The 23,521-nt window shown below is 36.8% G+C and overlaps 1 protein-coding gene across 2 annotated transcripts in view; it reads right to left on the reverse strand.

The window, feature by feature from the left end:
* Nucleotides 1–23,521, reverse strand: part of PRKACB (protein kinase cAMP-activated catalytic subunit beta) — a 66,207-nt gene that overhangs the window by 18,665 nt on the left and 24,021 nt on the right. Inside the window, exon 1 of one of the 2 annotated variants that reach the window (XM_031554860.2) lies at nt 15,437–15,638. The exons of the other annotated variant lie outside the window; for it this stretch is intronic. Coding sequence (XP_031410720.2) covers nt 15,437–15,623 — 187 coding nt within the window. The 5' untranslated portion in view covers nt 15,624–15,638. Of the gene's footprint in view, nt 1–15,436; nt 15,639–23,521 lie in introns of those variants that run through there. 2 annotated transcript variants of the gene reach the window in all.

The following is a 23,521-nucleotide window of genomic DNA, read 5'->3' on the forward strand; positions in this document are numbered from 1 at the left end:
GATCAGTACAATTACCAAAGAGCCAAACCTTCAGACTTGTGGGCCTTCAAATTTTTAGGGACATAGTTTAGTGGGCGTGGTGGTGATGTGTTTACAGTTGGACTATACAATCTTAGTGGTCTTTTCAAACCTCAATAATTCTATGATTCTAAGCAGCTGCAGATAATTAATTAACATTTAACTTTGTTTTAACAATACAAAGCATAGACAAAACATGAAGTTTTAATTTGCTCATATTATTATGGTATAGCATGTCTTAAATATCCCTTGCAAAATTTCTATTGTTCATATGAAGAAATACTTTGTGTTTCCACTTTTCTTGCACTGGAATATAATTTTCAGTATTTATAAAAATATATCATGACATTTTCATGCAATCGTCTCAGTTCTTCCTATGGAATAAAGAATGTTTATGAAAAAAATTGAAATCCAGCTGGAAACATTCAAACTGTGGATTCATGGGAAAAAGAAGCCTAGTTTCTAGAAAAATCAAGAAGCCACAAGCTCTCCTTCAGTACAGAACATTTAATTTACTCTACTTATGTTCCTTTTTCAGAAAGTGGCACTGAACATGCATTTACAAAAGAAAGCTACCTAATGGTACTAATTTATTCACGACACCCTCATTTTTTAAGAGAAAATGTATCAAATTTTGCCTGATTCTCCCATTCAGAAGTCACCTGGGTTCCTACACCACATCGAAACTCAGGAGGTGACTTCCAAAATAATTTAGGCAACTTAAATGCACACACTTATGTCACTTCTGAAGACAGATATTTTTAAAAAATGAATTTTGATCATGAAACATTACTTCTTGATACAGAACTCACTTTATTTCTACCTTTCTTGTGCCAAATCAAAATTTATGCTAACTAGTTGTAGTCTGTAGTAGCGATTGGTATTATTTTGATGGTGCAAACAAACATTAAATGGTGACTTTGAAGTTTTCCTCGAGTGCATATTTTTAGCCACTTCACATTGCTACAGTGAGACCCCTTCCACCCCCCTCTATTTTCTCATCTTTAAATTGTTCCCAGCATCTGACTTTGGGCACTAATGAAAGAATGAGCATACCAAAGGTCTCTATAGGTCCCCAAAGGGTTTGCAGGAACATTCACCCACACAGATGAGATGATGAAGAGAGGAAAGAAAGAGAAAAAAAAAATGTTTTATGCATTTCCACAACAAACACATAGAAAACACAAATATATTTCACCCATTCCCCTCCCCACTGAGGGCTGAACCCTGCAACAAACCAGTGCTTTCCCACACAGACAGAATGACTCACGCTACACCACAGAATGTTTGAGCAAAGATTAACAAATGAAAAATAAAAAAAGAAAGAAAAGAAAAACAACACACCAAATGCAGCTAAATTTGATATGAAAAAAAGATGTTGCATCGCAGAAATAAACACAGCTTACAAAATTTCAGAAGATCAAGTTGGCATCTCTAATAATTAAGCTATTCCAAGACATACACACATCCAAGGAACTGTTGCTAATAAAAGTGTATCTATCTTCATTGCAGCATTCACTATAAAACCTGGAATTGGGTGATCTTCCCACTACTTAGCGCTTTGCTCCAAAAGACAACATATGTGAACTGCACACCATGTGGTGGGCAGCACAGAAATGAAAAACAGTCTCCAAAAAATTCAAAACTGCATTTCAATCCCATTATCCAACAGCAGCAACAAAACCGTTTGAGGAGCCTGAATCACACAGCTGTAGTTACCCTACCCAAAGCGCAACGCGTACTTGAATTCTCTGCAGTAGTTGTATAAATATGATTTAATTGTATGAGATAGGCACAAGAGAGTCACAGCCAAAAATTCTGGGAGGCACCAATAAGGAACCAGCTGGAAGCAGACAGGCTACACACAGACCAGTGAGCATGAGCGGGCCCCGTTGACCTAGCTCTCATTGGCAGTCTCAGCCCTTACCAGAAGCACGTTTCATGCAAGGCAAACATCCAAAGCCACAGCAGGAAATCAGGGGAGATTGAGAAAAATATAGTTAAGAAATGGAGTAGTGATCAAGGAGTGAAGTCTGAAAACTTTTTATAAAACTGAAAGACAAGTTTAATAACTTCTGCCTGGTCAGAGGGAATCCTACAGGTGCACTCAGGGCCAAATTATATACCAAGGATTATATATGCTGTCACTTGTGTATTGCAGATGATGTTGAGACTAGGCCAATGGACATCTGTACCCTTAACAAAGGGAAAATGGTGATAAGTGGGAAAACCTACTAAAGGGAAGCAGAGAGCAGTACAGAAATAGTTCACAATAAAACACAGCCACTTCCACACACAGCGCCAGACAATGACAGTTACCAGTTAGTTTTTAACTGTCCGTGGTCATAATGAATGCAAGAGCTTCCTGTTCAAATAAGCTCTGTTTTCAAGTGACAAAAACCATCTGGTCCCAACATGATGAAAAGGTGCTTGTTCAGAACACCAAAGGGAAACCCGCAGATGGCTTCTTTGGCTCAGAGAGGCGCTGCTCCCCACCTGCTCTGTGTCAGGAACTATCTGTGTACTTAAAACTCAGCTTGAGATCCAGAGATTCCCAAGTAATACTACTAGCAAACAATGAGGTATTTAAAAAACAAGCAAACAAACAAAATCAAACCAATACCACAAAACAAAACCAAAAATAAACTCCCCCCAAAACAAAGAAATGAACATTCCCACCCTCCAGCCCTCTAAACTATAGGAGATGTGGCAAATAGATTTATTTTTTTTTTAGCGGTATATTAATGCAGTACACAGTATTTTTGTTTAATTATTATATGGATGAACTTTTTATGAAAAGTTAGCAGAGTTAAAAAGAAATAACAAAGGGTGGATGAATATTATAAAATAAAGAGTATTCTGGCCTGACACAGTTTAAAAGCAAAGGAATCCTAGAAAGGTTCCTGAAAAACTTAAGCAGTTTGGGATGTGTCAGCTGAAGGGGTGCAATTAGGGCAGAGGGGGAAGGGTCACAGGCGGAGAAGTCCTGAAGAGTTAACATGAATTACTTGGCCTTTCTCCACCTCCCACGTGCACTGTATTTGTTATTCTCAAGCGCACCTCCAGTAGACAGCAAGCCAGATTTTTTTTTTTTTTTTTTTTTGGGGGGGGGGGGGGAGAGAGGAGGCAGGGGGGGGAAGTATTTGGATAGGATTCATGGGAAAAAAAACAAGAACTAAACTGATTAAAACTAAACACTGGGCACCACTGCAAACTCTCATATGCTGTGCTAAATGCCAATCTCTGCTTGGTATTTAAAATGCCCTTTATCAAAATACAATTCAATTTCTGTTTCAAAACTGTAATATTATCACTTGAAGTCTAGAATTGAACGGGATATTTAATTTAAATATCCAAATTCCATTTAATTGAAAAAATGAGTAACTGTGAAGAGATTCTGATACCTGTATATTTCATTTTCATAAAAGCATAGTTTATAGCCTTAAACATCATTGAGGTGTAAGCAGATGTCTCAGTGAATTCTGTGGTTATGATATCGCCCTTTAGAAAGAAGTGGGAAGTGTTTGAGTCAAGAGTTTCAAGCCCCTCTCTTACACCATTAACCTGCCTTAAATTTCTTTTGTACCTTTCAGTAGCAAGGTTTATAACTTATTTTTACTTAGGTGAAACACACTTACTGTCTCTGTTGTGACAAAGTGACCACTGATAATTCTGTCTTGTTTCTGCTCTAAGAGTTGCAAGGTCACTAAAGCTAGATTAATCAACTCTCATCTCATCTACTGACTTTTTGATTTCAAGACCAAGGTTTTGATCTAATATTTCAGTTTTTAAAAATTTCAATGATCATTAAAACTGGTGGTACAAAGAAAACTAGTAAATTAACAATGGCAATTGATAAAAAAATTTCCTTCAATTTTATATACATGGAACACCTCTGAAATACAAGAACTAAAAGTTCTTATGGAGTGAAGGATCACAAGAACTGCTGACTTCATACAAGTTTGCTATTAAAATGAAAGTACAATTAATTAATCTAACTGCACAGTGTAAACACTTCTAGGGAATACTAGGAAGGAGTAGTAAAAAGTAGAGAACAAAAGACCATGGAAAAGTGGCGGAGAATAAGGGAGAAGAACAGAATAAACAGCAAACGAAAAGCAACCGCAGCTGCAGTTTCTGAAGATCAGGGAAGTACTGGAATCTGATTCTGGGGGAGTGCATTCTGGAATTACCATTATGGTACACTGTAAATTGACAAATAAGAAGAATAATTTGCATTTTACAATGCAAAATATGGCATACAGGCAAAACCTTATTTTATTATTTTGAAGTCTTGAGCTAGACAGTATTCAGTATTTTATCAGTCTTATAAAAGAAAATTAATCCAATTTTTTTTTCCCCTCCTATTCAGGACTGCAAGCTACAATTTTAAGCTGTACATTAAACAAACCTGAATTCTTACTTACTCTTCATCTCTTGACTTGGCTGCCTTGAAGGCAACAGCCTGTGCAAGAGATGTGACAGATTCAGGCAAACCAAAGGAGCTGGATTTTCAGCTACTGAAGATGATGCCTATCTTTGCTGAATTCTTAGAGGATAAAACTCTACGGCATGCAACTGCCACAGACTGACTTTCTTCTTCCTTCTTCTATTTTTATTAGAGAAAAAAAAAAGAATCTTATTTTCAAATCTAATTTTCAGTCTTTTCCCCTCTGTCATCATTTTAAATCATAAAGTACTTGTCCAAGCAGAGGCAGCAAACTCTGCTAATGTCAAAAGAACAACAGAATAGAAGAAAATCCAAGGAGAAAGGATCAAATCCAACTAACATTGAATCACTTTAAATATGAATCTCTGAAGTATTGCTTAAAAGTGTGTAATCAGTAAACTTATTCAATCAAAATCACAACTGAGTCTTGAACTTGCTCTGCTCAGCAGAGTTGTATAGGTCTATCTGCTCACAATAAATCATTTTCTAACAGAAAGAAAACACCAGTGAGAGGAAAAAAATACATTCTTAAACTAAAAAAAGAATTCAGAACCAAACTTCATTAAAATTTACAACTGAATAAGCTTCATTAAAAAAAAAAAAAAAGACTCCTCCCTGAAGATACACATAGATAATGCTGCATTTTCCTGTTATACCAAAGCCTCTCATCCTCTCTGCCGAAACCAATCACACAAAACCCATTAACCAAGCTAAGATTTATTAATCAAATCCTAAATTTTGGATTTATTTATTGAATAGCTTCATCAGAACATGCAAGGATGGGCAACCTAAGATATATTTGGCAGATACCTGCTGAATGCAAGGTGCATCCCACCCCTTTGGGTCTTAAATTCCTTCATGGTGGCACCACTCTTTCCTGCCCAAGCTCCCCTTCCAAAGAGAGCATTCTAGCAACCTGTCTCTGACTGACTGAAGTGGACGTTGTCTTTTCTTTTTTCCTCCCAGTTCTCTAAAAACATCGGTTAGAACAAGTGTCCAGTTACTTCGGGAATACTTTACAACTAAGCTTTAGGAGAGAAAAAAAGAAAAAAAGAAAAAAAAAAGTTTCCTGTCCTTGAAATGTTCACTGATGGGAATTATTTCAGCCTGCCAGGAGACAACCTCCATGTTTTCCATGTTTATGTTTCCTTTTTTGCAACAATCCACACGCTTTTTGGTTTGAAAGTCCAAGGAGCAGCCGTTCAAAATTGGATTTGCAAGGTTGCAGCTCAGTGTGGACTGGTACAAACAAGCACTGCTTCCAAAAAACCCAATCCCATTCTTCCACAACGTTTTGTTCCTGCCTGTATCATGACCTTCCTTGAAAAAGCAAAAGCAGCCTGTGGCTGCCTGCCAAGCCAGGTTAGGGAACTAGGCCAGATTAAAAAGTAATGGGCAGGAGGCAGGAGAGGACAAGGGAAGCTAATTTTAATCCAAAGCAACTCCCCGTTGTATTCATGACATGAATGCTTCTCCCAGAGTGAGGGAAGGGCAGTGGGATGGAAACGGGCATGTTCCCATATATGTGTGGCAAAGAGAACTGCTCCTTTTCTAAAGGAGACTCACCTCATGGTAGATTAACACAGCCTGGAAGTACTGCACTGGACTACCAAAAAGGTTTCTAAGTAATAACTCTGATTTTAAATTATTATTCCTTCAATTATTTGATAAGTTAATTCTATTAGTTTAAAATTTTAAATTAATAAGAAATTTAATTAAATGACTTTCAAATCCAGTACTTAACACTCCCCACATATAAAATTGGATCATGTTATGTGAAGTAATATTAACAAATAAAATCCTCAACTATTATACATTGATGTGTTTTGTGAGGAATTAGGAATTAAGTGTTATCAATGCAGTACAACTCTCTACAGTTGTAGCTGAACCTCACTCAGCATGTAATCAAAAGTGTAGCAAATATCACAGAATCTGTAGTGCAAAGACCTCCTGCCTCTGTGAAATGTAACAGGTACCATTTTACAAAGAAAATTGAAAACTGTGGGCAAATTGTGAAATTTCAAACACCTCTGTTTCTACAGTACACGTTTCCATGGTTACCAAGCAGAAAAAAAAAATGAATAAATTTTAAGAATGAGTTCCAAGAATAAAATTTTCTAGGGCACTACTGGAAAACATCATGTAACTGTCTATATTCTTGAGTAAAGGTTCATGTTATGCTAGCTAAACGTGAATAATTTTCCTCTTACCATCAAAAACCCACACCAAGCCGAACTTTACATTATCTGCTATGTTTCACTCCAGTTTATCCCTCTGCACTATAAAGTACTGGCCAACTGGTTGGCATCAACTTTCCTCTCTGCATTACTGCCCTCATACCCCCTCTCTCCCCTTCCCCTTTAGTGAAAGTCCACTGACAAAAAAGGATAACCAGTTACTGAGCAGCTATCACTTCATACATCCTTCATAACACTATATATATTTGTGCACAAATAATTGTTTCTTTAGAAGTAACTCAAGTTTTATTAAATTCATTTTCTACTTGTATTCCAAACAAAGCATCTTTAGGGACTGTTGGATGCTGTATAAATGCTTATGGATGTAAGTTACTTGAAAAGAGTAGCTCTTGTGTTGCTCTTCCTTTTTTTCCCCCTCAAGTATTTTGAAGTAAATAATAGTAGATACCCCAATCTTGGTTTAACTGCACTTATTTCTAAGTCCACTTCCCATGAAAGTACTTTGTCCCAGCCCTCACATTAACAAAACCATACACGATTCCAAGTACTTGCTTTGGAATCAGTAACTTCACAGCTGTCAGAGTAAATAAGTAAAATAGCTCACCTCTGCAAGATTTGAGAATCTGACACATCACAACACTGACATGTGTCTTCCACAGAACATACTTCAATATTCATTTTCAGTACTTAGAGGAAGGGATTGCCTTTCCTATCCAAGCAGTAAAGGTTCATTTATAACCTCAAATAGCAGAGATGGATTTTCTGAATAAGAAAGTCTTATATAGATAAACATATTTCACAATTCAGCACACTAAGTGAGCAACATTTTGTTTCCTTAGGATTAGGGTAGGAAAAAGTAGGTAAGAGTGTTTGATATCCATTCTGATAATGAATGGGACTGTAGAGGAAAACTGGTTAAAGTCAGTGCTTATTTTGATGGAAAAGAAGACATAATATGCACACACTGTACATTAAAAAAAACACAAAAACACACAAATTAAGAATTCCTAATGAGCTGTAGTACATGAAAACAACAAATAAAGGAAAGCATCAAAACTATTAGGTTACAAAACTGCCCTTAGTAACCTCAAAGATGTGACATTCATGCTACACACTTTGGTAAACAACAGCAATACCAGCAGCAGCTCTTAGAAGAACCAACAACAAATAATTATATAAACTATTTGAGATGTAAGCTAAAACACAACAAGAAGAAAATCTTACTGGTAATACATATATATGTAAGAATCATAGTAGAAAGTAGAGTAAGCCACAGTTCAACAGAGATGCAAGATTACAACATACAAATTACCCTTTCCTCTGGAAGCAACACAAATTTTATTAAACTAATCTTTTGCTCGTACTCAAAACTAAGCACACTGGGGGACTGTTCTCCGGATGGAGGCATTTTAAGAACTATGTCAAGGCAGCAACCCATGCTGTTTTTTCTTTCTTCAGATACTTCATATAAGAGCCAGAACCAATATGAACCCAGCTCAACACCTAAGAAGTTACCCTATTCATTTGTCAGTGGCAACTTGATAACGGAAAATTTTTGCAAGGAAGATACCTTCAAACCAACAAGACACATATAGGAGCACATGTTTCTAGCACCTGAGCGTTCCACTCTTTCATTTTCTATACCATCTCTTCAGCAGCAGGAAAAATTGCTTCATGAGGTCTTTCTCCACAACTGTATGTATTGAGAGGAAAACACATGCCATGTTTAGTACCAGTACTGACATGCCTCTAGATTTCTCATCTATCTTATCACTTCCTTCTTGTCCTGCAAACCATATATCTGGCACTGATAAATGCAGCTCAGTCTCTTTCCCTACATAATCAGCTTCTAAGCTCAGTCAGCCCAGATGTACAGCAGGTCTTCAGCTTCAAGACCTCTTTGTTACATGTTCTGTTACTGCACAATGGGAACCTTCAGCCAACTCAGCTTTGCTGTGATACAGCTCCCTATTTCTCAATTGCTAAAGTTTCAAATATACTTCTGTGAACTGGTTCTCCCTTGCTCTTAGAAGACTGTCGCAATACACACAGCTAAGATATTTATACTCTGTCCCTTCACCCTTATTCCTGAAACACTCCTGTTCTCCAGTGCCTCCAGTCCTGACAATAACTCAGCAGAGGCTATCAGCATTGTTCACAGTCCTCATACTGCTCCATCTGTACACACATATGGGGACTACTATCTTAAGAGCATCAATTTCAGGATCAGCAAATACTTATTTTCAATATTGAAAGCACTAACTCAACTGTGGACTTGGTACTAGGAGGATTAAGCCTCTTCCTAGTGAAACACCACAATAGCACCTTTCCTGCCAGTTTTATCTGTTAAGAAATGTTCTGCTATTAAAAATGAAACAAACCCTGAACCAAAGAAAATGAAAAGCAAGGACTCTGAAAGGCAAACAGTTTTTTTCATTCTTTACAGAAAAAAAAAAAAAAAAAAAATCTCTGGAACTTTCCTAGAGGAAAGAAAAAAAAAAACAAAACTACGCCAATCATATCTGCAATTGAAGAAAACATTACTATTTCATCAGTTTCGCTTCATCTTGACCCACCCCTTTAAAAGGAGAGCATCTGATTTTATCCACTTAAAGAGTGTAGAACTGCTGTAGCGAAGACAACTGCAAAGGTGCATCAAGCAGCAGAAGTAATTTCAGTGGGGAAATGTTTACACTAAAGATAATCTAATCCTCCTGACAGGAAGCACAAGACACCTTTCACTAAGGCAAAACAAGTCTTCTGATTTGCAGACTATTTTGATTGGGAACGGACACTAGGTACAAGTTGCAGTCATTTATTTGTATTTATAATGGACCTGGGAGCCTGGATGTCAAGGTGAACATAATGTACAGATGCAAATTGTGAAATAAAACCCCGCGATAAAAAAACAAAAACAAAAAACAAGCCCACAAAAAAACCCAGAATGGTTGCCTCTTTTTCACCTAGTTTCAGTAGGAAATTTATTCCCTTAAAATCACTCAGTCTTAAGATAACAAAAAAAGGGGAAAGTAAACGCTTAAGCAGAAAAATCTGAGATTGATATAGCCGACTTTCACAAATCTTAATTCCTGTGGAAGTTACCACACAACTGTAAGGAAAAACAGGGGAAAAAAAAACAGTTAGGAAAAATCCAGCACTGGTGATGGCGACCAGAGACTTTCCAACTCATAATTTGAGTCTTCTTCATCCACAGAATAATGCAGCCATGTGATGCCAGCAACACAGCAAGGCTGCAGGCTCACCCTCGCTCAGAGGAGCAGCTCCCAGCAGAGAGGTGACACAGCCCCCCGCCCAGCTCACAGCTCCACATGCCCACAGCCACGCAGGTGGGAGCTGGATCACCTTTCCAGGTCAGCCTGCCCTCAGCTATACTTCAGAGGCCATGATGCTGTAGTGTGGGTCTTCATAATTCACGGACAAAGTTCTGATAACTTGCCTTACAGCTGTATCTGTACATTGCTGCATGTAACAATACTGCATATTGTTGTAATCCATGCACTGAGGAAATGACGGCAACGCTTTCCTTTTCGGGGAGGACGACCTCAAAACATTTGTATGAGATAAGTACATGCAATATTAGTCAAGGCAGTGGGATGGCTCCTCCCACTTTTTGTCTCATGCCCTCTACAGAACTGAAATCTTCGTAAAAACAGACCTTTAAATTCGTAGGACAAAGCAAAACCATGCAGACACACTCACAGAAACAGCATAAAATTGTATTTGTTTTTTTCTTTATAAGCAATCTTTAACCCTCTCAAGTCATTTCCCAAGGCTCCAGATTATCTGCTTGAAATGATACGGCACAATTGCAGAAACCATTACGCTTGGGCTCTTTGAAAACCATTTTCTAATGACATCTTCTTCTAAAGAAATGAATGTACATAGTTTAAACATTTAGGTACAATTTTGGACAATATTTCAAGGAAGAATAAAGTACTTCATAATTCCACTAATTCAAAGTGCTTTACAACAAGCAGCCAGTGTTTTTGGAAAGCAACCACCTGCCTGATAAGTTCACTGCACCCATTATAATATCTCATTTTAAATGTCACTCTCCTCCCCTACTTCCATGCACGACCTGAACTATTCTGCTATCCCATCATTTAGAAAGAATAAAGACCAAAGAAGGATAAGACGGTTCAGATGAAAAACAACAAAAGCAGTTAGGTGATAATTATAATAATTTCAAAGGGCTTTTTGATTTGTACTAATTCACAGAAAATAATTTGTTATGAATGGCACACAAAAATAAGTGAAGCAACACACAGAGCATACAATTATAAAATTCTCCATGTCGGATTCTATGCCCTATTCAATAATTTAGAACAGTTATTTCTGAAAGAAAGCTTCAAAATAGAATTTCAAATGCTAAATACCAATTATGCAAAGCAAAATGTTTAATAAAACTGCTAATCTTTAAGACAGGTCATTTTTAGAATCCTCAGTAAGTCGATTACAGAAACAAAGGGCTCTGTAGTCGATGCAGACAAGAAAGGGAAACCTGGTAGATTTTTCCTGACTGTGAAGACAGAACAAAAAATAGTGTCAAAGGCAATAGAAAAGACTTACCATTCATGCTGAAAAGCTAATTTTCAGAAACATATTGCTGCTAATATTAATCCAACAACTGCTGAAGTATGTTAATCTCTACAAAAATCAGTGCTCCAATCTCGAAACACAACTATACACTAACTGGAAAGAGAAAGCACACAGAATCCAGAGAGCTTCTCTTCCTTACGGGCTCCTTGTGATGCAAAAATCTGTGAAGCACAAGATAGCAGTAGTAAACCAAAATCAATATTCAGCACACGGGTATTTGGTTTTGCTCATTAACTACTTCTGTTCTGACCAATGCTACCTATTCATGTCTAAAGCAACTCAAAATGGCAGGGCGAAAAAAGCATGCAAACACCAGGAGGTTTTTAAGATGTTCTCAATTATATCAAGCTCTGGTTGTTTCCATGGCAACCTTAGACCAGAATTATCTGTTGACTTGTACCCAAATAGTAGTTACTCTAAAGCTTTAATCAATTTGCACAATGTATTTTGCACATTACTTCATATTTCAGCCGTATTTTTTCCTCTACATATATCTAACAATTATTTAGCTAAATTTCTTTAAGAAATTCCACAGTATTTGAAATACATTGGTAGGCTGAATCAGTTAGAGACCAAATAGAATTCCTATCACCATCCATCCATTTGCAATTTACAGACTATGAGAATCTGAAGATAATAAAAAGATGCAAGTGGTGCCTCTCCGGACATGCCTGTTATTCCAAGTTATTAAGACGTTCTCTTATTTTGCACAAATTCATACAATATTTGTAGCAGCTTAAGAATAAGAGATTCTCACTGATCTTGCCATCCCTACAATCAACACCAAGCAGCCTCATTCTCCTTTCCGCTTCCACTTCAGTCTTTCAAGGAGCAACAAACTAGTAAGAAAACAAAACAAAGCAGTCCGCAAAAATAATAAAAGCTTGGGTTCCACATATCTGCAACCAGCCACGTTCCAGAAATCTGAAACTCGAGAGAAAAGTGTGCCATTCTGCTGCCTACCATCATATCCCTTTTGCCCTTTGCAGCACACCTGACCCCACTGCTGCTTGTGCAGTCTGTGCATTTACATGTGCACTTGGCCAATTTTTTAGAATAGATTTAAAGGCCTGTGGTATCCAGAGCAACCTCTGTCCCTACTGGATTCTAAAGACTTTACACAACAAATTAATTTCATATGTAGGTCACTCTGAAAGTAATGCCTCCTATTTATTTCCATGGAAACTACAACAGATGCAAAGAGCACAATAATACTGCTTGACAGAGCAAATTCTTAGCTATAAAGCACTATTTTTCAACATAGGCGCCATCATTAGTTACACACTTTCACCAGTGATAAATGACAACCTGCATGCTGCACTCCTAACAACCTGTACAAGCAGAAGTACCCACTATTGCTGTTGCCACTACTGAAACACACCATCTACTACCTCACTATGCTCACATCCACTGTTTGACCTCCATAAATGTTCAGCAAGGGTCAATGAATATCAATCGGTGCCTTTTGGCATCCATTCCTCACGGAGGAAATTCAATGAGGCACCTTTGCTTCACATGCACTTCCATGTCAGACACCGTTCTGTCAGACTGTCCATCCGATGCCATCCATCACATGGCAACATTTAATGGGATACTGGTAGGAAGGTTTGACCTCTACTGCCATCCCACCAACATCCACCTCTGACACTATGGGCCAACACAATAAAATAGGAGGCATCACTTTCAGAGCAAACATTGTACATAAACTAAGAGTTCAAGATATATTAGAAATATCATGTTCCATAGATAACAAAATAATGAAATCAAGGCATTAAATAAGTTTCAAAATCAATCACTGAAAACCCCTGAGGCTGCAGAGCACATGTCAAGGTAGTCTAAGCCACAGCAGTAGCTGACTGGCAGCACATTAGCAAGAAGCCACTTGACAGCAAACAGCTCCTTCACCTTCAGTAAACACAGAGTGTCAGCAGTAGCTGCTTGCACAAAGACAAGGATACACAGAAACAGGCCTGTTGCCATGCTGCATTACAGAAGGTGTTAATCTTTTAATTTTCTTTTTTTAATCAATTCAACTTCAATCCTAGACCTACAAAAAAATCTGAAAAGCTCTTTTGCAATTTTTGTCAGGAATGCAAGAGTGTTTTTACCTTCACTTTAGAATTGATTCATGCTAAATATCTGCTATTTAATTTTAGGCAAGCTTAAAATTCCATAATTTGCTGTTATGTGCATAGAAGAGTCAAGAATATTCAAATATCCATCTAAAACAAACATCATCACATTTCAAAATTGCTTATTCATTAAACTTTGTGAATTTGATCTACAACCTGAATTCAGTGACCCAACACAATTCTACAGCACTGACTTGTTGGGGGGGAGGAGAGGGGGAAGAAAACTACAACACTAAAACCTTCTCCCTTCTATTTTTCCTTTGCAATGTTGCAAAGAATTTTCAGGGATGATGCATTTTCCCAGGGATACAGTTACAAGTCTGCACAGTCAGCAGCAGAGAGAAAGGAGAGAAAGGCCACCTCCCTCTGCTCTTCCTTCTCTATCACTCCTTGTGCCATAGTGGTAGTGAAGCCAGAATCCTGACACGTACATCTAGGCCATACCTACCAAGAATATCTTTAATTTTTTAGCAATGTACACATTGAAAGCAAAGATTCAGGATAGATACTCAGAATATCACCCTGAAACCAAAGCTACATAATCAACCAATATTCAGCCGTTTTCCTCAGAAAAATTACATCCCACCGCCATGCTTAATTACTTAAAATGGCATTCACGTAACAGGCCTTTTCACTATGTTTATCATTCGAATACATGACAGTCCATTTCCTCATCGAGCATGTCAGACAAGGAAGCTGGACTTAAATAGAGGGGAAAAAACAGTAGAGACTTTTACATGAGCAGGTCACTATTTGCAAATGTCAGTAGGTCAGTAATATTTTTTTTCCTCCATGTTACATAAACAGAAGTGCTTCAGTGTTATTTTTTTCCAAACAGTTATTTACATAAAAATGAACTTCTACATAAACAGAAGTAAGCATCTATTTTTACCAATTGGAAAATACTTTGGAGAAGCGGAAGCTCAGAATTTATGCGCTTTCATCATTTACCTTTCCAACTAAACTATTCCATACTTTTCCATCTCATTTTGGAGACCCAGATTTAATCTATTCTAGGTTGACGCATTAACACTTTTTGTTTCCATGTTTACTGCCTATCCTCTGAGAGTAGATTCACTCCCAGCTCATATACTGTTAGCAGTATACTCATAACTGAAAGCAGGGATATGTGCAAATGCTGATTTTCATCATGCTAACACTGCTGTTAAGCATTTCAAATAAGGCCTATTTTCAATTGAAATAACTGTGCTATCCTAAATCTATCAATGAACCAGAAATCTGGAACAAAATTATCATCAATTACCATATTGCAACATTTTAAAATGAGTATTTAACCACAGGGATAATAATTGCTTTGAAAAATAATGCATTGCTTAAAAAAAGAAGTCAATTCACTTACACTGTGCTATTGCTGAACTGTCCCTTTTTATTAGCCAACACACAATCACGAAAAGTTTTAGCCCATATAAATGCATATTGTCAACTGTTCAGTAATTAAGAAATTAAAGCTAATGACATCCAGCATTCCTATACTAACACACCATAATTGAAACTAAACACAATTTTATACTGTTTACCACTGTATGGACCATTCTGAGACACGATACAAAATTAAATGACAAATGACAAAAAGCCCTATAATTTGAAATTTAATCTGTGCAGCCACGTCTGCACAGTCCAAAATTTAAGCATCATACTTTTCAACAAGGTTTCTCTTTCTGCTGAACTTATAGATTTAATTCGTAACTAAAGGAAGTAATTTAGCAGTATACACTGGAGTGAGAGCTTGCTAAAACAAGTCACGTGTGCTTTAACAGAACAGGACCAGTCAAATTCTCCTGCCAGTCACACAGCCCACAAAACCATTCCTCACTTCCCTATGCATGATAAAATTTCTTATTCTTCACATTAATAGCTTATGGTAATGAATTGTAAAATTGCCCCTAGAATACATTTCAGATTGTATTCAGTTACATACATGGAAGTTCTTCAATTGCCTTGCACACTGAAGAGAGAAAATCTGTAAAATAAACAACAAAAAAAGAAGTCCTACTTACTTGATTTGTCCCATAGGACAGCAAGTTCAGAGAACTGATGGTTCTCATTTTCCAGAGCCACTCTCAGTTCATGTGCACTGCCCTTTGAATGCCTATGGAAAAGGCGATTAGCAAAACCTTCCAGTCTCTGCAGTGCGGTGGCTGTCCCCGTGCACTGGGCACAAGGTACCTCTTTCTGAGTTGCCATCTATGCACACTGGCAATTTTCAGAAAGTCAAAACAGAAAATATCTGAAAGGACGAGTCACAAGCACTAAGAGCTACGCATGTGTCTAACTTCCTGTATGCAGTGTTTTCTAACCACTGCTCTGTTCTACTTCCTTTTAAGAAAAGATCTACCATGTAGTGTTTTAGACTGTTAAAATGTCTCTTCCTGATAATTAAAAAGAATTTCTGTAAGAAAACACCAGCAACAACTGCTGTAGCTTCTTTGCATTACTTTTTAACACATCACCTATTTCACACTACAATGTAAATTTTATACTAAAATACCATAAACAACTTGCTCAGAAGCAAAGATCAGAAGCCAGATATGTATATATATTTTAACTTACCACAGCCACGCCTGAAAAAAGAAAAGTGACTATTCTGCAGTCTTTCCTATTTAGGAAGATGCACCAGCACTGCAAACGCAACCAGCTGTAATCTAACCACTAACAATCTGAAGTCTTCAGCTAATTTTCTAAGCAAAGGGGTTGCCTTGCAAAAGCTACTCAAGAAATTATTATCATTGAAAATATATTATCTCTCTCTACTTGGATAAAAATAATTTTGAAGTTGAATTCTATTGTAACATATAAACAAGTATGCATTAGCACGGGGGCTGGTCTTGATGATTTCTAGAGTTCCCCTACAATTACCTTTTCAACCCCTATAATTCTGTGATATTTGTCCATATAGGGCACTACCTACTCCAAAAATTAACCAAATTACTTAAACTTTTTCAATAATAAGCTACCAGAACACATCACATTGACAGGCCCTTGCCTAGTAGCTCATTCTCTCTCCCAGTCCCAAAAGCAGCTGGAAGGAGTCAGAGTCAGAGTCAAAGTCACAGCCACTGCCTCCTAACATTACTTACGTTGAAGTGCATGTCTTGTGACATTACACATGGAGGATTTTTCATACACAAGAAATCTGAATATTTTCAACTGTAGAGTAAGACTAGAAAGCATCATTCTTATTGGCTCAGAACAGTGGGGAGATAAATTGAAAGTGGTGTTACATGTTATATTAATATTTAAATTATGTAATTTTGCACACTTACAATGAGTAATACTAAATATTTGTGTTTGTGAAAGTGGAAATATACATTGGGTAGGTTTCCCAGTATATCTTCAGAACGGATAGGATGTGGTTTCTTAAAAATTTAGGACTATTCTTAAATAAGATTGAAGTAACTTTTCACAATGCTTCCTCTCTTACAGACAACATGTGTCAATGATATCTCTCTTATTTTTCATCACCATACTTCTCACTAAATAGTTTTCGAGTGTCTGCTGATACCCATACTTGAACATTACATAACTATTTCATAACAGCTCGTGTTTCAGATAGGACGACAAAGCCTTTTGTAACAATGATAAAATTATCCTGGTGCTGCAACTTCCACTGGACCTAAATAGGCCACCACAGGTCCTTGTCTACCTTAAGCTTTCCTGGCTTTTCCCTGTTTTGTCTCAGGATCAGCACTGATTTTCACGACGACTCCCAGGCTCCAGGCTATACTACCAGAAAAAAAGAATTAGCAATGATCATGGGGATTAGTCCGCCCCACTGAGGGTACAAATAGGCAGAATGACATATAATAGTGCAAGTAGTGATATATGGAAGCTGGCATAGCATTACTCTAAGACATATTTACATCAACACGTCTGTGTTCACCCTCCTGGTTCTAGGGCTGAAAAGAGACCCTGTGGAAAAGTCCAGCCATGCTCCCCAGGAAGCTCAAAGCAAGTCTCTGCATATCCAGGGGATCTTTTCAAGAGACTTCTTTATTTCTCTCACCTTTCCTATTTTCTTCAGTAAATCAAGCCACCTGTCATGGAGGTGTGTTCATTTTGTCTTTTTCCTCTCTCCTGACTGTGTGCCTTGTTTCACAGTGCTGTAGCTGTATCTTTCACGCAGTTAGTTTCCCTGATCATAGAAAAGGTAACTTACAAAATTCACATCACTTCACATTATGTATGTCACAAGTCTACCAACCCTCTGGCATCAAACAAAAATATGCGAGAGCTGCCTGACAGCATCTCTGCCCACTGAAGTTCAGCGTTTTGAATGCACCCAAATGGCTAACCCGGGAACCTGAATGAGATGCCAAAAACAGAGCAGAAATCACGATCCTCTGAGACAGAGCAGTGAACTGGTTTAAGTGAAAAAGATTATCAACAAGGGATTATTAAAAGATACCTAAGAGAAAACCTGAATTTGCCAGAATTTTAAAATCTCACTTCTCCTTACAGCCAAAATTAATGCTGACACATTAAGAACAGCAGAAATGCTATTTTCACTTCTCTCTAGCCACTATGTCTTGGCAATATTTTGAAACACATTTTTTAAGAAAGATTTAGCTACAAATATAAACGCTATGTGTGTAAATTATGGTACTATGATAAATGTTTCAACAAAACTTCTTAAGGTACCCTCCCAACACAAGAACGGTCATAGAAACAGACTAGGACTGCAGTGCTGTAATGTGAAAAACACAACATAATCATTTACACTTTTCCTGATGGCCAAACCATAAAGCCAGTGTGTGCTTCCCAGCAGGTGATCTCTGGAGTACATATTTCAGCCACAGGTAAAAGAGTGTAGCAATATAATCCAGCCAGACTTCCAGTTTCTCACTGAAAATGAGTAAACAATAATGTAGCTAGATGGACTATTTCTTTTTAATAATCTCTGCTACCACATCATTCCTCAGTTTCTAGGAAGCCAGTCCACTCTACCAATCAAGCCTTAAAATTAACCATTAAGGAAGTGCACCCTCCTTTCCTCCAAGAACTTAGAAATGGAGAAGTAACACCATTATGTACAGTCTGGCTTTAATTGAATACAGAAAAACACATTAGAATTTAAAAATGTTTAATATGTTCTCCAAGTAAAGTTACTGTGAAATGTCTGAACTTCAAGGTAGTACAAAATGGAATAATATTAAACACTATAGCACAACTAGAGCATTCAAGATGTCTCTATTTTAGTCCTGAGAACCAATGCCACAGAACTGAAACTCCCTCACACTGTATCAGAACTGGAACATCTTCCCATCATTGCCGATTATGAATATCTTAGAATCAAAAACACATAGGAATTTTTAAGACGGTGAACTATATTCCCGACAGGGTCATGAAAGTCGGGCCTATGCTGTAAAAGAAATTTCTGATCACTTGCAACTAATATTTAGGTCTTAATTCTAATCCTGCAACTTGATGTTTTCCTGGTTATCTACAAAACTGAATCCACTTGCCTGTTTAAGCATGCTCTAGTACTTCTTAAGAAAATATCATTTAAAATTAATCATTCTTCTTCTCAGCACTGGCCTTCATCCACAAGTAAAAAAGACATATTGTGGCATATTTACTTTGTTCATAATTATGGAAAAATAACTTAAAGAAACCTCATAAATGAATAGTAATGTTTTTTTTTTTTCCCTCTAGATGTTAAGGACAGTTTATTTATTTGCTTACAAAACAGTTTGCTTGATAAAGTATATCTTTCACTATACGCATCAGTTATTCCTACCACTCAAGTCCAACTTTATTATTAACAAGAATGAGCAGTTATTAACACAGTTAGTGTTAATATAAAATTACTCCATTTATAAGACCTTGTGGATTTTGCTGAATTTTGCAGCTCTCCCACTGATTTATACATTAAGTTGATAGAACCAACATACTTTAAAGAGATAAAATATTTCATTGTCTCATTTTGAATTTCAAAATACAGGATTTTATATTTATTGAATAGCTCTACAATTCGTTAAAGGATATGTAGTAAAGAAAGAAACTGGAGTGTTTTGTGGTACAAGCATGAGGAAATACATATGATCTTTTTCCAGTTATATAAAGCTGAAAAGGAAAGGAAATAAAACAAAGTACAAAGGTAGTCATTCAGTAGCTAAAAATTACAAGAATTTTATCAGAAATTATGCTATTAAATGCAATTCATACTAGCTCCTGCCAGGCATTCATATTTCAAAAAAGAATTATGGGTAGAAAAGAGGCAGAATAAAGGCTTCCTGAAAAAGCAGATGTATTTTGATTTTCACTGTACATCCCGTGCTATGTCACTAGCTTGCATTTCTTTTTAAATTCATGAAAGGAAGTGCACTATTTGCTAATATCTTACAGATTTAATGGCTTTCCACTGTGAAACAGAGATTTTTTGAAATGTGTATCAGCAAAATAAACAACTGATAACTGTTGAACAAACCTGAAAATTCACCCATGCAGTCTTAATGTAGGTTCACGTGCACATTTTTTTCTTGAAAAAATTAACCCTCTATTAGAAAGTCCCTCTGTAAGCAGTATCAAAGCTGGGACTGCAGCACTTCTATAAATAGGACTGTCAAGAGGAAGTTGTTGCTATGGAAATGCTGGTCATATTTCTATTTTGACTCAGTAGATCTCTACTGGCATCTGCTGTACACAAACTCAATTGCAGCAGACATCTTTTACTTTCATCTCTCACTAGGAAGCATAAATTAAGGTTGCATGGACAACCAATATCACTTTCTCTTTTTCCATGACAATACAAAAGGAAGACGAACAACAAAACAAACTAAACGCAAAGAGAAGAGAAAAATAAAAAGAAGTCAAACACTACTTGTGTTTAACATCTTAGTTTTATAGGTAAGCTACAAATTGTCCCTCTGTCAGTTTTCTTGTCAAAATTCATCATCCAAGTCAACAGGATTTTCCTCTTGTATATACCACAGCAGCAGATCAAACTTCCTCCTTTTTACTGGCACATATCTGTGGCATTTTGAAGTCAAATACCTTGTAATTGTAATTCCAAATCTAGTCCTCTTTAAGTAGAGGACAGAACTCTCTCATCACAAGTCAAATCTTCCACAAAACTGACCAATTTGCTGAAAAAGATGGCCATGAGTGACAAAGAGTATCATATTCCTCCCTTTCTAACATGGCTCCTTGCTCTCCTGACAGCTTCCTTTGAGATGATGTAGTCACCGGTGCTTGTGGTCTGCACCCTTCAGTAGCAGCCACATTGCTAAGCAGTTTCAGAATATGAATAAAGATTACACAACAACTTTGTAATAGAACTTCAGTAATCTTTGTTTCATCTTTGACATATTTGCTTTTACATCAGTACAAGAAATCTTATGAATGAACTTGCAGAAACCTTATTAGTAAACCAGCTCATTAGTAAAATAAAGTTCCTGAATTAGAAGAAAGAGTAAAAATGTGGATGTTTTACTACACATTTGACAGGAGTGAAGGAAAAACTTCTTGACTCAATTCTGAGAGATCTCATTTTGAAACAACAGTTTTAAAGATCAGCCTCTCAAACAACCAGAAACAGCTCCAGAAGCTCAGAGTTAGCCACTTCTTTGCAACCCAAGAGATATGCTCGTGTTTGAATTCTCCTCTACAGGACAAATTAAAAATTATGTTTCAGTCAAGAATGTAAAGAGTGCCTAACGTAACAACTGATGATTAAACCTGAGAAATCTAGGGAGGGTTATGTTTCAAGCTAATTCTTGGTGTGGGACACTGGAAGGAACAGAGAGAAGGGATAGTAGTAACATGCTTACCAGGGCTAATGTGTTGTAGACTAAAATTCTCGACATAGTAACAACTGCACTCTACTAATCATATACTGTACCATATCTATTATCGCTGTCTTCTACTGTACTAGAGGAACTACAATTATTTTAATATCTCTTTCAGGAAATTTATCTGCATTTTGGATCATTCTCTGAAGGAAAACAAAACAAACCAACAAAGAACCCCAGAGATTCCATTTTGAGCTAAATACTTACAGTTACTTAATCAGGAGGAATAACAATTTTGCATAAAGTGAAAGAGTACCAAATGCAAATTAGAACACAATAGTGGCCTTCATAAAGCGTAGTCTAAAGTACAAAACATTTTGACACATTATTTGGAGGGACAAACACCTCTACTTGTATTAGAAAGACACAGTGTTCCTCTGCCTGACAGCTATCCTACAGACACCACTGTATAACCTTCTGGCTCCTCCTCTCCCACTAGCTTGCTCTATGTCAGATATTCTACAGGAGAGCAGAGATACTGAACCAGTATACCTCTACCACTAACCTCCACATCAGCTGAAGTGAACAACCAGCATTACACTCCCTAAAAGTGGAGGGGATGCTGCTGGACACTATGTTAGAGATTGCAGAATGTGCAAGAAGATATATCAAAGTTTGTTAAGAAAGTGTTAAGAAAGTAGAATCCTAGTTGCAAAAACATGCATTAACATACAGACATCACAAATATAGCTCAGAGACCAGGATTTGTTTGTATTTTTAAATTACTAATAACTGGGCTTGCAAAATTTCATGCATGTATGCATTTAGGTGCAGAATCAAATGTTCTTTGCTGAAGTAGAATCAAACCAAGTGTAAAAAATCAAAATTGGGCTACTAAGCAATAAATTTTAGAAGCACTTAATCATTCATGTGTTGTATAAACAATTAAACAACTCTGATTTTTGAGAAGATAAATATAATCCACACCATCAACTACAGGCTAACTACAGGCTATTTTTATTAGTGAAGCAGCAAAAAAGCGCACAGATGTTTTGTTCCAGTTGTGACACATATTCATTTATAAATCATAATTTATAACCAATTGGTTTTATGAAAGGTGAATCTATTTATTACTAGTCTAAATATAGCCCTAAATAGCATCTGTATTTGAATATAACAGAAATCAATTACCATCCAAAAATAATTAATTATAAAGAAACATTCTCTGTTGCTGTTTACAAAATGTTCCGGCTACCAGTAAGCAAACAGGCATTTTATTTCTCAGTAATTACTGTCCTTTCTGTAATAAAGGCCGAAAGAACTAAAGTTTAGACAGGAATCTTGAAATTGAGGTCACTTTTTATAGTAAGATGTAACTGCTGGTAGGAGAAACAGCCTGGTGACCTTTCACTTTTATACTTACTAAGAATGAAAGAAATAGAGCGCAACAAAAACTTGTTATTTATTCTAATACCTGTTTAAAGCACAGGGAGGCAGAAGGCACTATTCAAGATGGAAATTTTATATGATAAAGTGTATACCTGTTTCTTTCTGTAAGTTTGTGAAGATGCTGTTTTGCTTGTTCTTCACAGAATATTTACAGTACATAATAGAATTTCAAGAATAATAATTAAGAATTCATAAAAGAACACAGAATTTGGAAAAAAAAACTTTAGAAGTGAATATGAATAAAATGCACCATTACTTGTAATTCTCTTCCCCAAAATCAAGCATCTTATACTGCATTTCAGCTTACCTGACAGAGAGCCTTGGTCTGGCCTTCTAAAGATTAATTACAAAATAAGCTTATTAAGTTACGACTATGATGAAAATAAAAAAGTACATCCAGTAACTAGTCAATAGCAAGTATTCTATTTGTTTTTAAAAAATGCCACTGGCATTTCATTTTTTTTCTCCTGATCGACAGAACCCTTGCTAGGAAAAAAAAAAAACACACCACAAATTGAACACAGGAAACATACACAGGTCAGAATTTGCCAATTGTGGCAAATTAAGATGCTTAAGTATTTTCATTCTTAAATGAGAGATCTCTGCCAAACAGACTGGAGCTGCAGAAATGTGCATGCCTGAAATAACCAACAGCTTCAGTGCACACCTCAATTGCAGACTGCATTCTGACACAGGCAACAAAGAATTTGCCTAAACAGGCCTTTAGCAACGTGGGGGATTCCTGCTAATAACTGTGTATGCTATTCTGAATCTTGCAGTGATACAGCCATCCTATCCATGCTGCTGCTCACATCGCCACAATAACAAAAAACATTGTTTCGTATTTCCCTATTTTGAATAGGCAAGATCTATCTTACGATAGCATCACAAGGGCTCTTCAGT

The sequence above is a fragment of the Meleagris gallopavo genome, chromosome 10, assembly GCF_905368555.1.
Source record: "Meleagris gallopavo chromosome 10, MGAL_WU_HG_1.1, whole genome shotgun sequence".
NCBI lineage: Eukaryota > Metazoa > Chordata > Aves > Galliformes > Phasianidae > Meleagris > Meleagris gallopavo.